At 50.5% G+C, this 14196-nt stretch overlaps 5 protein-coding genes across 6 annotated transcripts; 1 reads left to right on the forward strand and 4 right to left on the reverse strand.

The window, feature by feature from the left end:
* Nucleotides 1-1563: 1563 nt before the first annotated feature.
* Nucleotides 1564-3177, reverse strand: AAFC00_002531 (uncharacterized protein; the record flags this gene model as incomplete). Its single annotated transcript, XM_069341862.1, has 6 exons — nucleotides 1564-1614; nucleotides 1666-1782; nucleotides 1846-2653; nucleotides 2709-2821; nucleotides 2877-3031; nucleotides 3087-3177. 6 exons carry the CDS (start codon nucleotides 3175-3177, stop codon nucleotides 1564-1566), a joined length of 1335 nt encoding a protein of 444 aa, XP_069198371.1.
* Nucleotides 3178-4164: 987 nt separating this feature from the next.
* Nucleotides 4165-4609, reverse strand: AAFC00_002532 (uncharacterized protein; the record flags this gene model as incomplete). Its single annotated transcript, XM_069341863.1, has 2 exons — nucleotides 4165-4463; nucleotides 4537-4609. 2 exons carry the CDS (start codon nucleotides 4607-4609, stop codon nucleotides 4165-4167), a joined length of 372 nt encoding a protein of 123 aa, XP_069198372.1.
* A 607-nt stretch (nucleotides 4610-5216) lies between these two features.
* Nucleotides 5217-6001, forward strand: AAFC00_002533 (uncharacterized protein; the record flags this gene model as incomplete). The annotated part of the gene is made up of 2 exons (XM_069341864.1): nucleotides 5217-5638; nucleotides 5686-6001. The coding sequence occupies 2 exons, from the start codon at nucleotides 5217-5219 to the stop codon at nucleotides 5999-6001; spliced, it is 738 nt and encodes a 245-aa protein (XP_069198373.1).
* A 650-nt stretch (nucleotides 6002-6651) lies between these two features.
* Nucleotides 6652-8520, reverse strand: AAFC00_002534 (uncharacterized protein; the record flags this gene model as incomplete). Its single annotated transcript, XM_069341865.1, has 3 exons — nucleotides 6652-7916; nucleotides 7970-8302; nucleotides 8361-8520. The coding sequence occupies 3 exons, from the start codon at nucleotides 8518-8520 to the stop codon at nucleotides 6652-6654; spliced, it is 1758 nt and encodes a 585-aa protein (XP_069198374.1).
* A 3544-nt stretch (nucleotides 8521-12064) lies between these two features.
* On the reverse strand, nucleotides 12065-14165 carry AAFC00_002535 (uncharacterized protein; the record flags this gene model as incomplete). Of its 2 annotated transcripts, none has more annotated exons than XM_069341867.1 (5): nucleotides 12065-12960; nucleotides 13017-13172; nucleotides 13226-13821; nucleotides 13878-13966; nucleotides 14022-14165. In XM_069341867.1, the coding sequence occupies 5 exons, from the start codon at nucleotides 14163-14165 to the stop codon at nucleotides 12065-12067; spliced, it is 1881 nt and encodes a 626-aa protein (XP_069198376.1). The 2 variants fall into 2 exon arrangements, with proteins under 2 accessions (XP_069198376.1, XP_069198375.1); XM_069341866.1 differs by having other exon boundaries at nucleotides 14022-14147.
* Nucleotides 14166-14196: the final 31 nt, after the last annotated feature.

The following is a 14196-nucleotide window of genomic DNA, read 5'->3' on the forward strand; positions in this document are numbered from 1 at the left end:
GCGGGTGGGTGTCCATCATTAGGCTGATTGACCTAGATGAAAGATGCAGTCAACATGGATGCCTTTGAAGCAAATTGGGGTTTGGCACGAACTCACGTTAGGAAAATACAAGCATCATGATCGACTGCAGCGGCACCGTTCTGACAGAACAGTGACAGACGGTAACGTGGAGCTCCTCAAGTGCACGAGCCTGTCACTTAACCTTGCGCATGCTGCTGACACCGGTCGCGGAAGCGATCCGACTGTCTGCAGGAACAAAGCACCGGTCCATCGCCGACCCAATCCGCTTGCACCAAGTTGGTAATGCGCCGGCTATTGCAAAAATGCATCGCGAAAGCCTGTAGAAATCCATGTTGGGATCTGCTTTTTTGTACCACTGTCATGTAGATATCGAGATGAAAACTGCCACAGACAGGCATAAAGGCTTTCTGCTCGTACTTGCGACATCTGGAATAGTCCGACTCGAGATTAGACTTGGGGCTATCGAGCGATAGAAGGATATGCCGTGTCCAGTAGCCGAAGTCAACTCAAGCCTCGAAAATGGCCCACAACTTCTTCTTCGGACTTGGCTTGTTCAAGCCCTCGCTCCACAGATGGATCAACGGAGTCCTCCGCAGGTAAGATAGATTCTGACTTCACAGCTTCGTTGTACCTGTAGTCTTTCACAATGCGGATAAATCGCCATGCAGAACCGTACCGAGGCCCAGATTTTGCGGGATGCCAACCAGTGCGAGACTACGGACTGTCTTACTTCGATAGCCCCCAGATGCAATAGCCGCGATTGTTTGCGACGGAAGTCTTGGACTGTACAAGTACACACGCCATGTGTGAACGCCATAATGTACTTCACCATGGCTTGCCGGACAGAAAATCAGCCACGAATGTCACTACAACGTGTGCTATGCAGCAGAAATGTCCGAGCCCTGATCACAGCGTGCCGGATATTCCCGTGATCTAGTATGGAGCAGTCAAGCACACTGGCCCAGCACCGCTTGTCGTCTGCAAGCCTCCCACTTCAGCCCAATAGCTCATTGAATCCTTCGGCGAGACCATACTCCGTCTGAGACAGTTTTCAGGATAGAGCTTTTAATTTCATCATTTCGCTGCAAGCCTTCTCACAACTTCTACTGAGTGCGCTCCAGGCAGCGAACCCTTGACTTTTGAATGCAGATCCTTTGCCTTGGCCGTCAGCTTATCTCAACTTCGGTTGCGTGCCGCATCCACCGTCGAACCCTTCCTGCGGGACATCTGAATAGTCTTCTAGTTTAGCTGTTGGGGTACTCCTTGCCAAACTTGCGCCTCTGCTTATCTGATCGACATGCGCTGGTGTCGTTCGAGTACTGTACAGCCGTCACTAAGAGATAAGCGAGTACGTGCAACGTCCATAGATGGAAACTATTCAAGCCATAATCTGGACTCTACGAATGTATCTTCGTTGGGATGGCCATTGAGGATGAGGCAGTGGTCGAGGCTGGACATAACATGGGAAAGAGTAAGAGCAGAATCAGACGTTCTGTACCAGCTGCGGTGTGCTCTCCGCCATTGAACGTAAATCGTCAGGGCTTATATCCAGAATTTGCTCCATAATTCAGTCTGCTCTTCCGTTCCTGCGAACTGCTCTAGTGTCAGAAATGGTCTCCTCACAGTGTCACTTATCATTCGTACCTCGAAATCAACCTCCGTGATGCCCTCGAACCCCTCCTTTAGTGTCGGCGCGCGGTAACGAGATGCGAAGCTGGTAAAAGCGACTTTTGGCAGACCTAATCTTGCTTCTGGGTTCATCTGGCATTGAGAAATGATTGTTAGCGCGAGACAAGGTTTCCATATCGAAAGTCGATCACTTACCGAGCTGCCACCTAGCGAGCGTACTGCATCATTGTGTTCGCACAGCCTAGCGGAAGCAGTGAACAGAACGCAATGCGTAGGTATCTTGAATCTGGAAGCTAAGTCGACCCAATGCGCTCTTGTATCAATGTCTGCATTTGTATTATCGATTGCAACTGGCTTGCCTTGTGCCAGACTATGCTCGGCAGCTTGCATGCATGCTCGGCGGGAACCAAGCTTGTCTTGATTGATGCGCTCGTAGCCAAGTGGTTCAAGATGCTTCCAAAAGAAAGTCGATTTACCAGCCCCTGGGCTGCCACAGAAAACAATAACATTGAGCGGATTCTTTGAAGCGAAGTTGAGTATCGGCGTCAATGATTTATATGAACCTTTTGTTGCCAGAACAATGGATGGATCGAAGACCCTTGCAAAAGGCCTTACCTCCTCGTCGAGGAAGAATTCTTCTGGCGTCGAAAATCTGATACCGATGTTGCTTGCAAGGTCTCTGTCAGAGCATGCAAAGTCGGCCTTATACATACCACTGGCTGTACGACCTCCTGCATCACCAACGAACACAGACGCCTGCATGTCTATATTCGCCAACTGTAGGGCTTGGTCTTGAAGCAAATTCTCCCACATACCGACTCTAGGCTTCCGATATCTATCTTTCTCAGTAGCGGCATACAAGGACACCGGCAGGTCGAGTTGATTCAGCACTGCTTTGACCTTTTGCTTGAAGTTCACGAGCCTTTTTTGATCGCTCTTCACAGTCTTTGATTTCGTGTTAAGGCTGATGCCACCTTGATTACTGATAATCGCCACGAGATATCTGGAGGGTCAGTTTTCGCGCCCAAGATGCTTTGCTTTAGGATGCGTGAACGAACCCATCTGCAACCATTTGTTGTAGTTTCGTGGGGACATGAGGGTGCCACCATTTCCAGTCTTCTGCAGCTTGAGCAAATTTCTTGCCGGATGCTGATGTGATTAATGTTGAGTCCTTTCATATATCAGCGGACAATAAAATCAACATTGTTATGACAAGGTGATCATACAAAATCGAAGAGTGCTACTTTCCGAGGCTTTTCGCTCGCGAATTCGTCGACCTTGTCGAAATTACAGACGAGCAGTGAATTATCGACAACACGCCAAGTAGTTTTATCTGGTTCCTTCTGAGAAGCCGGCTTAAAGAAATTGGCAATAGCTGAATCTGGACAATCGTTAAACATGATATGCTCTCGATGTGCTGCACGAATTGTACTGACTTGTGGTAGTGGCTTGTATCAATGTACGTTTGGTGGGTGGCGGCGAGACACTACCGTCCTCTGTGGCTCTACGCTTCAAGGAGGGAGACATGCTCGCACTTGACCATCGGCCCAGGCGAGTCGGCGATAGAGGGTTGAAGGTAGGCAATAACTTAGATCTTCTCAATGTATGTGTAAGCCATATCATCCGTATCTCTATGTTGGAAATCGTGCTTGGCTGGATCCTCTGTATAGAGCCTGGGTACGGTAGTTGTATAATGCTGAATGTGTATCCTCTGAGCCTGACTTGTGATATGTGTCTATGTTCATCAATAAATCGTGATTATACAGGTACTATAAGGAAATCGCGTCACGGGGTCACGTGGAGTAATATGATTCGAAACGGTATACGCTTTAATTACACGATGAATAAGATACGCAACGGCAAGTCTCCGAGTACATATCCATGGTACACTCGGTAAGGTAGTCGCAACACGCACGTCAACTTGCTCAGTGCGGTACGAGAACACTTTTATACGACTTGCACTGGTGGTGTCTAAGATGAATCACAACTAGCAAATATGTGGTGGACGGCATCCTCCTGTGATAATTTCTTGTAAGGATTTCGTCGACTATGGCCGACCCCCACTTTAGTAGTCTCGCTCGGACAAGTTTTTGCTTGCGTCTGCACATCCCAGATGGTGCTTATATAAAGAGGCTTGTATTAGAGACTTCATCCGATCGATGTACACATTTGTCTACAAGAGTTGGTGCAGCGCGAGGTATGCACCCGTCCGACTCCGTCTCACCATCAAGTACTAAATCGCGGCTGTCGCTAGCACCGCCGTTTAAACAGTGCGAAGTGGGTTCTCGACATGGTCACTATGTGCTGCAACGTGAGAATCTGAGGCGATAGTGACAGAATGTAATAACGCGTCAGTTAAGAAGAAATCGTAATCTATAATGGTGTCCTCCCAAAGAGTCCTCCGAGACCCGACCAGATCAATGGTCTGTCTACACCTGCTTTTTCCGCTGCAGAACAGGATGGTATGGCTTGACTTTTTTGAACAGTAAATGAAAGCATCGTGGTATCTCAAATTCATGCGAACATGCTCGCGCCTCCGGACTCGATGGCCTCGATCTCAGCCTGGCTCCAAGGAGTTCTTCTGAAGCGTGCAGGAAGGTCGTTGCGGTCGAAGTATTCGCCATCCTTTGGCTCTACGGGTCCGAGAGACTTGCCAGGGTGACGACCGATGTATCCTCCGTACTGCGCTGCCAATGCTGCAGCACCAGTGCCAAGTGGGCCGTGTTGCTGAGCCTTCTGCCTGTATGTCGCAAAGCTGTCCGGCAGCTCGTGCGTGGGCGACGCAGGATGAGGTTGAGGTGCGTGGTCAATTTCTATCATGGGGCGCACTTGTAAGCCAAAGATCATACAGAAGGCATCACTGAGGCGTGAATAGAGGTGCCCTACGCTTGGGGATGGAGCGTTTTCCAAGGAAACGGATCATGGGCTGTCTAGCCAGTAGTACTCGGGTCGCGTTCATCGTGAAGAGATATGCTGTTTCGTGCCAGAGTGAATACAGACGGATAACCACGGAAGAGAGGAGAGTGAGCAAACGCGAGCAAGAAAATGAACTTAAGAGAGACGAGGGTGAGGGGCGATGAGTGGGGAGCAGAGGCGCTGGTGCACGTTGATAAGAGGTGTGGTGTATTGTCCGTTGTCTCCGGGTAATATCCAAAGCGAAGTCGGGCGCCCCCAAAAGGTGATGTCGGCGTTAGGTGCCTTCCTTCCTTGGGGGACCTCACCATGGCTGCTTCCGTTCGTCGCGCAAGGAATCTCATGTAGCCGATCCCCGAATCCTCCCACTTCTCCCACCATTTTCAAGAAAGCACGTCCCTGTTTTAATGTCTACTTTGTCCCGAGCTACACTACTGCACTGTACTGCACTGTATGGCATGTGAATCTCCGGCTCGGGCCTCAACTCCATATCTAGCAATATTCTACCTGTACTCCCGAAAAGGGTAAGCTTTACCTTGACACCTGCTCTGCAACAGACAATCCTTCTACTTAGCGTAAGGGCTGCTATCACGACTTTTCACATTGCATTGAAACCTACCCATTCCAAGAAAACAAAGCGGGAGGGTTCCGTCATGCATGAACTACTGCTGTATGGCCAGGTGCCAGTGACGCGCTACGAGCAGGTCCTGAAGATACTCACTGGTGTTGCTGCTATGCAACCACGCGTCTTCTACGAACGCCAGCTCATCTACAAGCCCTTGCGTTCAAGCGAGGAAGCAAAGCCGAACAAAAGGTTCCCCAGTAAGCCAGTCAAACCTGTACCACTTGCCTATCATCAGGTATTGGAAAGTCTAGTCGAGGACGATTTTGGTAAAGAAATCCAATCTGTGGCTTTGCAGAGTGCCCAAGGCAACAGCGAAGCAGTGCAGCGAGTGACGGTCAAGGTGCTTGAGACCCCGGAGCCCGAAACTAAGACTTTCGTGTTGAGACCGGCCAACGAGCTGGACGCGTCTCAGGAGCTATTGCAAAAGCTCGCCGACCCTGCCAGCTACAGGTAATATTCCTTGCACCCGCGGCAAAGCATTGACTAACCTGAGATAGCTTTGTGACAGAATTGTTCGTTGAGGGCCATCACCTTGTGCATCAAAATGTCTTGCTCACCCTTTCACGCATGCTCAAGCCCGACCAAGCGGAGGTGGTAGCGCCTTCGACTGTTCTGCCAGCCATAGAGTCTCTAAAGCTGTTAGAACCAAGCGGCGCCTTCATTCTCGAGGCCCGAGTTCGGATTGAAGATCGTACTAAGCAAAGTCTTCTCTCTTCGGCCTCAGATGAACTCAACGCCTTTCGGGATCTCATGCGAGGTTCTGTTGACATGAGAGTCCCCGATCGTCTAGCTTTAGACACACGAGTAAAATAAGCCTCTCTGCTGACTCGACGGTCACACAACCCTTTCCTTTCAATCAGCAATTGAAGAGGACTATGTAATTTCCACCAATGTATCTGGTAGGCTGGAATCCACGCCCAAGCCTGAACGCCAAATATGCCAACATATCGCTGTCGAGCATCGGCGGCTAACGCTGTACTGCTGAGTTGATTGAACAGTCTGACACGTTACGCCTCCCCGGCGTGCAGTCTTGAGGAGACCCTTGTGACATAGGTCAACCTGTCTACAGCAGCTGCACGTTCGTAATAGAGAATAACCATGCTGACACTTCACTCGTGATGCTACATCGCGGCTCTTCAAGAGGGGGGTTCATAGCGGCGTTGCTCTACGTTCGTACACTTTTCAAGTTGCGTGGACGGTCCGTTCCCTGAATCCACTACAGACTACTCAAGATGTGCAATAGCCTTTATCCGATTCACTTCCCTGTTCGTGTTGACTTCTACCCGAAATGGCACAGAACTACGAAGTCAACGGACCAGACATCAGAATAGAAAAACGTTTTGATTCGTCATGGAGTATCAAGTATTAAATAAGCGCTGATGCGTATCGCATACATACAAGTCCTCAATGGGACATTTTCTTGAGCTAGTACGCTCATCGTTAAAAAGGAAGCACAAGACTGTCTACTCGGTGACAGAGAGGCCGCGACGACCACCAGCTGGCCTTGCGGCGGCTTCGTAGTCCGTACCCGAGACATCGGTGATACCGTGCGATGCGGTAGCGGCGGGGACGCTCTCCATGCGAGCTTCGCTTTCCATACCGGCAGCATCGGCCTTCTTGATTGATCTGGCGCCAGGACCAAGCATTAAAGCATCGGCGGTAACGAGATCTTCGCCCTCCGGAGGCTCCCACTTGGAACTCTTCCACGGCTTCACGTGCAAGATGTACATGGTGTCAATCTCCTCCAAGGTGCGACCTTGGTGCTCACAGAGGAAGAAATAGGCGACGAATGAACCGGCAAAGTTGCAAGCGGCGAAGACATATCCGTAGCGGTAATCGATGTCGCCAGTGATGAATGGAGTGAAGAAGGAGATCAGGAAGTTGAAGACCCAGTTTCCTGACGTGGCGATACCCATAGCCAAAGCTCTGTAACGGGAAGGGTAAAGCTCACCAACGACACACCAGACAATGGGAGCCCAGGTCATGGCATAACCAGCGATGAAGAGACAAGCGAACACAATCATAGCTGTGCCGGCCCCGGGGCTGTTTTGAGGAGTAACCCTGTCGAGAGAAAAGTGGCCAACCGATGCAAAGACCATGAAGCAAGCGAACATCCAGAAGCCACCAAAAATCAGGGCCTTGCGTCTACCAAAGTTCTCAACGACGTACAATCCTCCGAACGTGCAGCCAAAGTTTACACCTCCCAAAATCATGGCGGTGACGTAACTGTTGTTGATGCCGGTGGCTTGGAAGATAGTTGTTCCGTAGTAGAAGAAGAAGTTGGCACCAGTAAGTTGTTGGAGGATCTGAAGACCGACTCCAAGGCAGACACGGTACAACATGCGGGGGCCAGTGAAGACCTCATACCAAGGGTGGTTGCCTCCAGCTTTTTCGACATCAAACTTCTGCTTGATCTCCCTGAATTCTCTGCTGACCTCGAAGTGGTTCTCCGGGGTGCCGTACACATTGGCGATGGTCTTCTTGGCTCTGGCCAGATTGCCATGGCGGTAGTCCCATCTTGGAGATTCAGGGAGGAAACAGATTCCAACTCCCATGATCAAGGACCAGATGAAACCGATACCCATGGGAATACGCCAGGCGCGGGTGTTGGTGTCCTTCTCAGTGCCAAAGTTGATGCAGTCGGCCACGAAGATGCCGAGTGTAATGAAGAGCTGGTAACAACTGACCATGGAACCACGGATCTGGCGAGGTGCGGTTTCGGACATGTCTGAATAATGGATTAGCTCAAATTGTTCAGACTTGCTATGTGCCGAAACTTACACATTGGGGTCATGACAGAGAGAGCGCCAACACCAAGACCAGCAACCCATCTGCCAAGAGCAACCTGGTACCACTTGGTAGTGGCCGAGATCTGGACAATAACGCCGACACAGAACAAGACATTGCCGTAGACGACACCGACACGACGACCAAAGATATTGGCGATTGGTGCAGCAACGATACAACCGATCAAGGTACCGATAGACAGGAGACCGACAATGGTACCAGAGCGGACATTAGTGAACTTTCCATCACTGCCGAAACGCTCAAGGAAGTCCTCCATCTCGAGGAAACCAGAAATTTGACCAGTGTCATAACCGAAGATCATACCACCTGAAGGATTCAGGTCAGTAAGATGACTGTTAAGCTATCAAGGGTTCGTATCACTTACCAATACTAACAATCAGGATCATAGAGATGACCTCCAAGTTCCAGATATGCGGCTTGGAGTTGTCGAGCTTTTCGAGGTCGTGATCGGCCATAGGTGGGAGAGTGGCATCGACATCATCCACGTGGGATGAGCGACCCTTGAGTCTTCCCATCAACCCCATGATGGTAGATGGTTGAAAGGACTCTTATTCACTTGTCGAAAGTGAGATTGAATATAGGGGTCAGTGGGTGAGTAAAGTGTGGAGCGAGGAGAGAAGCGCCAAAACAAATGATGAACTGTGGAGGATTTTTTGGGGACTCCGCATGTTCTTAAGAACAACAGCCATGTGGTAGTGGGCCATGCGGAAAAAACAACCCTGAGGTCATTGAAGGATGGGTTTCGGTCTATGCGCTGACCAAACCAAGTCACACGCCTACGATCGTGGAGTTTTGAGACTACTGATCCGCCAGGACCGCGCGAGAATGTTCCACTCAATCGGTTCCCATCGCTGACTCGAGAAAATTTACCGTCAATTACGGGCCAGCCACGTCATCGGTTTTATGGTGTTGTAGTGTTTGCGAAGGCCAGGATGGGTAGACTTACTAGGTACGGTCTTGCCGTTCAGCGGACGCTTCCCATTTGCTCGTTTATAGGGACTATGCACACTATGATTGATACTGAATGCCCCGATCAAGCAAGATCATATCTTGGCAACATCTCGATAAGCTTTCATCGACGTCATGCTTTCCACATGTCTGCACGTCAAAACATTTCTAAGCGGTTTCAGGCCTCGTGTTGGCATCGCCATTGAAGAAAAAATATCAGTGTAATATTACTTGCAGAATAGCTCTTACCAATGCGCAAACATCGCCTAGTTGGCTTATACAAGTATGGTCAAGGCTCCCAGGACACAATTTCCATATCACATGCCGTTTTACCTTACGTTATTGGACTAGCCGGGGTCATGCATCTGAGTGGTTTAGTCGAGCGATATAACACAACGGATCCGCATGCGCGGCGATTGCGGATCCGTTGAGCGGCAAGTCAGTTCGTCTGACAGTGTCCGCTGGATTTCGACATTACCATACCTGGTGTCAATTGATCCTGCTAGAACATTCGTGCGACATCTTGCAGTAACAGGTGATACCTAGCTATCTAAGTGTCTTTACAATACCATGGTCTGACATTCTGCGTCAAAAATCCATGCCGAGCTGCTGATCTTTTGGTCTGTCGTTAATTCGCTCCGTATGATTACTGTGGAGAGGTCGAGTTCCCATGGGATTAGCAGTGGGGTTTGATTTCGTAGTACACACAGGATTGCGGTACAATCGGTCCTTCTCACAACTCCACTGGAGACTCCGCAACTCCAGCTGTGGATTAGATTGAGCAACGTGGAGGTCTGAAACGCCAGATTGTGTGCACCGCAATTTGGGGATCACAGTAGATCCCCTCGAGCAGTTTTCCCCTGCTGCAACGCTGACAACCATTTTACATTGCAACACGACACAATTGACTCTTGACACATGATAGATTGTCGCGAGTGATCAAGGACTTATTGAATAACAACAATAGTAACCAACAGCAACGGCTTCCTATAGTCCGCTCGAAGCGGTCCGGCAATGGGCGTTAATTCCTGCCATCGGTGACTACCGTCGATGATATGCCGGTGCTTCGAGGGTTTTCACATGCCCATCGAATAGACGCTAGGGCCACCAAAGATGCGCAACTTTGGGAGAAATACAGGGAGAAATACATTAATATGGCGTACTGGCGTTTCTACCGTCATGGCCACCTTAGTTTTTACCAAGCAATTTAACCGATATACTATGCTGCTAACATAACCTCAGCTAAGCGAAACCTACTCGCACTATCAAGCAAGCAAAACAAGATGAATCTCCGACTTATCTCACAGAGTCTTTCGGGCGAAACGAGAGACGCAAAGCTCATTAGCACAGCAATTTTGGGGGCCGCCCTGCTTCGTGCGCGTGATTGATACATATTCATGTGACTAAGATGCCGCAGAAGTAAAGTCCTCCTCCTCGGATTCAATATACTATCTGTGTCCACTTTCAAAGGCTGTCTTCTCAACCCCCGACGGGTATGCCGAGTCTGCCGAAAAGGATTCCACTCGGATTCGGGGTGTGGGTAAGTTCAGGCAAGCAACGCATGTGGCGGAAGAAGACGCAACCTACTGTACTTGTACAGACGCTCGGCCCGGGAGGCGCATCCCGTAGCGGGAGTATGCAGCCAGCCACCTCCCTGGGAGTTGACGCCTGATGCTGGATATCCAGGAACAGGGCCACAACAGGGCAGGTAAGCAGTTCGATGACAGAAACGTGATAGCAAGTCCGGATGCGCATTTCGGACAGGTCCGCCAGCAGACAGACACTGGCATACAGGCTGACAGGCAAGCTGGTTCGCCGTTCTCTCCAGTGAGCACGGAGGTACGTTGTGCTGGAACGAACGGCCCCCACGTCTTCTCCACGCGCATCCCCCGGCATCCTAATCATGGGAGACACATCAGTCCACTCTACCATACCCCGAATAATCCCCTTTGGTCTACCTTTGTGTCTCGCCTGGCTCACTGTGCGCCGACCTCAGCATCCGTTCGTTCTCTCCGCTCCTAACCAGGCCGCTATAAACGCAAAGATCAGGCCAGGCCAGGCCGTCGTCGTGAAGAACCGGAGTGTGATCCGAGGACCTCCCCATCGAAAAAGGGATCACCCGGTTTCTCGACTGTCGTGTCTGTATGGCAGTTGCTTTGCATCAAGCAATGCCTTTCCATGCTGTTCTGCTTATGCCTAGCGCTTACTTTCCCGTTCAGAAAACGCCAGACCTCGCCCGCTGACAGGGTCTCCTTGGAAGAGAGTTTGTTTTTCCTTCTTTGTTTTGAATTTTTCTGCTTCAGAAATCAGACCATGCGGTATGTTCTCACGATACGGAGGACGGTGAAGATGCCACAGGGATCATCACACCTTCTACCCTAGGTCTCAGGCACGAGGTACCCGCGACTGTGCGGCCTGCCCTCGCACTTGCCCTTTCCCTGTCGAACGCTGGTGTACAAGACTTGCATAAGGTGTGCAAGATCGTCATTACTCTTCCTCTTCTCCGAACAAGAAGTCGACGATGGCCGTAGAAAGAACGAACGGCTTGGAGAAGAGAATTCATCATCCTCTCGCCCTTCGCTGGCGGATATGTATGTTATATAACCTCTCCTTTTCGCCGTGTTCTCTTCCAACTTGTGGGCGAGGATGGGTTTTCTTTTCGTCCTTTCTCTCATCGCTTCTTCTACCTCTTCGGTGCTGTGTTACCCTTTGTGGTGCGGAGACCAGTGAGTAGGCACTGTGATGGGTGTATATGCTCTGCGATGAGTAAGTAGTCGATCGGTACTCTGGCAGGTATGTTCTATTGTCGCAGTTGAGGAGGCAGGGATCTATTCGTTCTGCAGTTTGACAAGAAGATGCCAAGTGGTGGTCCTACAATATAGTCGTACGTTATCATAAGTGAAGCGGCAGGCACGTGATAACTGGCTGCAGGACAGGGATTAGGGGATCTTGACTTGGTGAATTATATCGCAGTGCAGTGCAGCATGGTAGGTACCAACGTCTATTTCGAGAAAGCAAGTGTTGGTATAATACGACTTCGAGTCTATCTGCGATGAATAATACTCTAGCATTGTACGAAATTGCATGGTACTTTTTCCCCCTAATGGTCATATATGGAAGCTACCACATGAACCTTTGCACATTCCCTGGCTCCTGAGGCCAGGTGAAACCCTTGTTCAGAAACACCCAGCACGTGACTGCATTGACGACGAGGAACCATATCGTCTCCAACCACAATCTGTGGTCGTGCTCGAGGTACAACACTCTCGCGAAGAAGCCTCGGTTCTCAACGGCGGCTTTGGCTTTTGTCTTGGGGCCTGCGACTGTCAGTCTAGGCGGGCCGAGTTCGAACCCACTGGGATGTGCTTCGGGGACACGCAGGCGCCACATGACCCAGGGTATGATGAAGTAGCGCGGTTCGACGAGCGGAGCAGTGACGAGTGCGAGAGCGGAGGTCAGAAGCCAGATGAGCACAAACGAGACGGTGCAGCCTTCGCCGAAAGCGGCGTCGTTGAGCAGAACAGCTTGTCTAGAGGGCAGAGAGGTGACTTTGCGGTTCACGCTTCCTGGCTCGTCCATGTTGCGGGTGCGGTCTTCGTCTGTGAAGAAGAACTTTGCGGACGCGCCTAGGGCTTGTATAGCCGCCCATGCTGTGACGAGGTAGACGGGCGCGGCGAGATATCTGATGATCGGGTGGCGCATGAGGATTCGGAAGACATAGAATGTATAATGTCTGTTGTCTGCTAGAGTGAAGGGGTGGACTATGGTGTTGTAATGTACTGCTAGCATTGCTAGTCCGACTATGGCCAGGGTAACCACTGGTCGGGGCAAGATTTTGTGGCGGCTGTAGATCAGAAGAGGTTCGAAAACCATGACTACCGGTATCATGCCTAATATTGCCACTCCGCCTTGTAGGATGAAGGGGTAGGTCAACGGGATGGAGAAAAAGGTTATGTATGGCCAAATGTAGAGCATCTGTGGTAGATGGAGGGTCGCGATATGGTTAGATTTGTCGCCTAAACGAGGTCAGCTTACGGCACATGTCATAGCTGGCGATGCAAGCACGACGAACCTAGCACAACGCCGCCATTCCAGAGCACAAACGCGCCAAAGAGGGCGAGTAAAGTGAGATATGGAAGTAGCAGGCGTATCAAACGAAGGGTCTTGTCCCGCGCGGTCAGTGTCCGTACGCCCAAGACGAGGATGGACACAATGTTCATCAAGTAGTCTACACTCACGTTAGAGTCGAACGGAATGGATAGAGTTGAGCAAAAGGAATACCATCGATCCAGGCCCCTCCAACTTGGGGATCATACAGAATGCCTTCGGCCCAGGTTTTTGAGATGACATCCCGTGTGGCATCTGTGACGGAGAAACTGCGGGTTATGCTGCTTCTCGAGGGATTACGCTTTTCACCCATACCACTGATAGCGACGAGTCCTGCCGGGAAAACTGCGACCCAGAAGATGTTCGTCTGTCGGAAGCTGAGTGCTATGAGACCCAGCAGCACGGAGCAAACAGCTTGGAGAATGGTCGGGGTGCCTCGGGCATGGATATCGAAAAAGTGTTTGAAGAACAACAGGACGAACAGTGTGGAGGCCACGTCCGTATAGTACAGGCCGGAAAAGAAGAATAATGGCGGGAAGAGGCACATATTAAGTGCAGTATGAATCTGCTGCGGATCCACCTCTCCTATGCTTGACAGGAGCGATGTGTTCCGAGAGGCCTGTCGAGAGGTGATGACCCTTGACCTAGAGGGAGAGCTCATGTACAAGACAATGATGAATATGAAAAGCAACAGCACGGCGTTGAGGGACCTCAAGGCCAAGATACCGCATGACCCTGAAGCCTGATGGACCAGATAGGAGAGAAGGTATCTTGAGCCACGTTAGAGCCAGCACAAGAGGAATGGTACAGAGAGGAGAGTTCTTACAAGCCCGGTGGTGTGGTGATCTTGGGGTCCCATTCACGCAGTCTACCGGCGCAGTATGTCTGCGCTTGAACGACGTGGAAGAACTCATCCTAGATGGACGATGAGAAAGAATAGTGGAACACGAAGCTGAATGTCTAGTCTTACAAGATAGGGGTTTGCAACTTTTTCTGTTATCGAGGAGAGCCAGTAGCCTACTACCAAAGGTAGACTGAGGATAGCAAGAACAGCAGGCACGCGATTGCTGTGCTCCGAGTACAGTGTGCCTGCCATTGGGCGATTTGTGCCCATGACAATTGCCTGATGCTACCTTTATATCAAG

This window comes from Neodothiora populina, assembly GCF_041146345.1.
Source record: "Neodothiora populina strain CPC 39397 chromosome Unknown canker_contig_15, whole genome shotgun sequence".
NCBI lineage: Eukaryota > Fungi > Ascomycota > Dothideomycetes > Dothideales > Dothioraceae > Neodothiora > Neodothiora populina.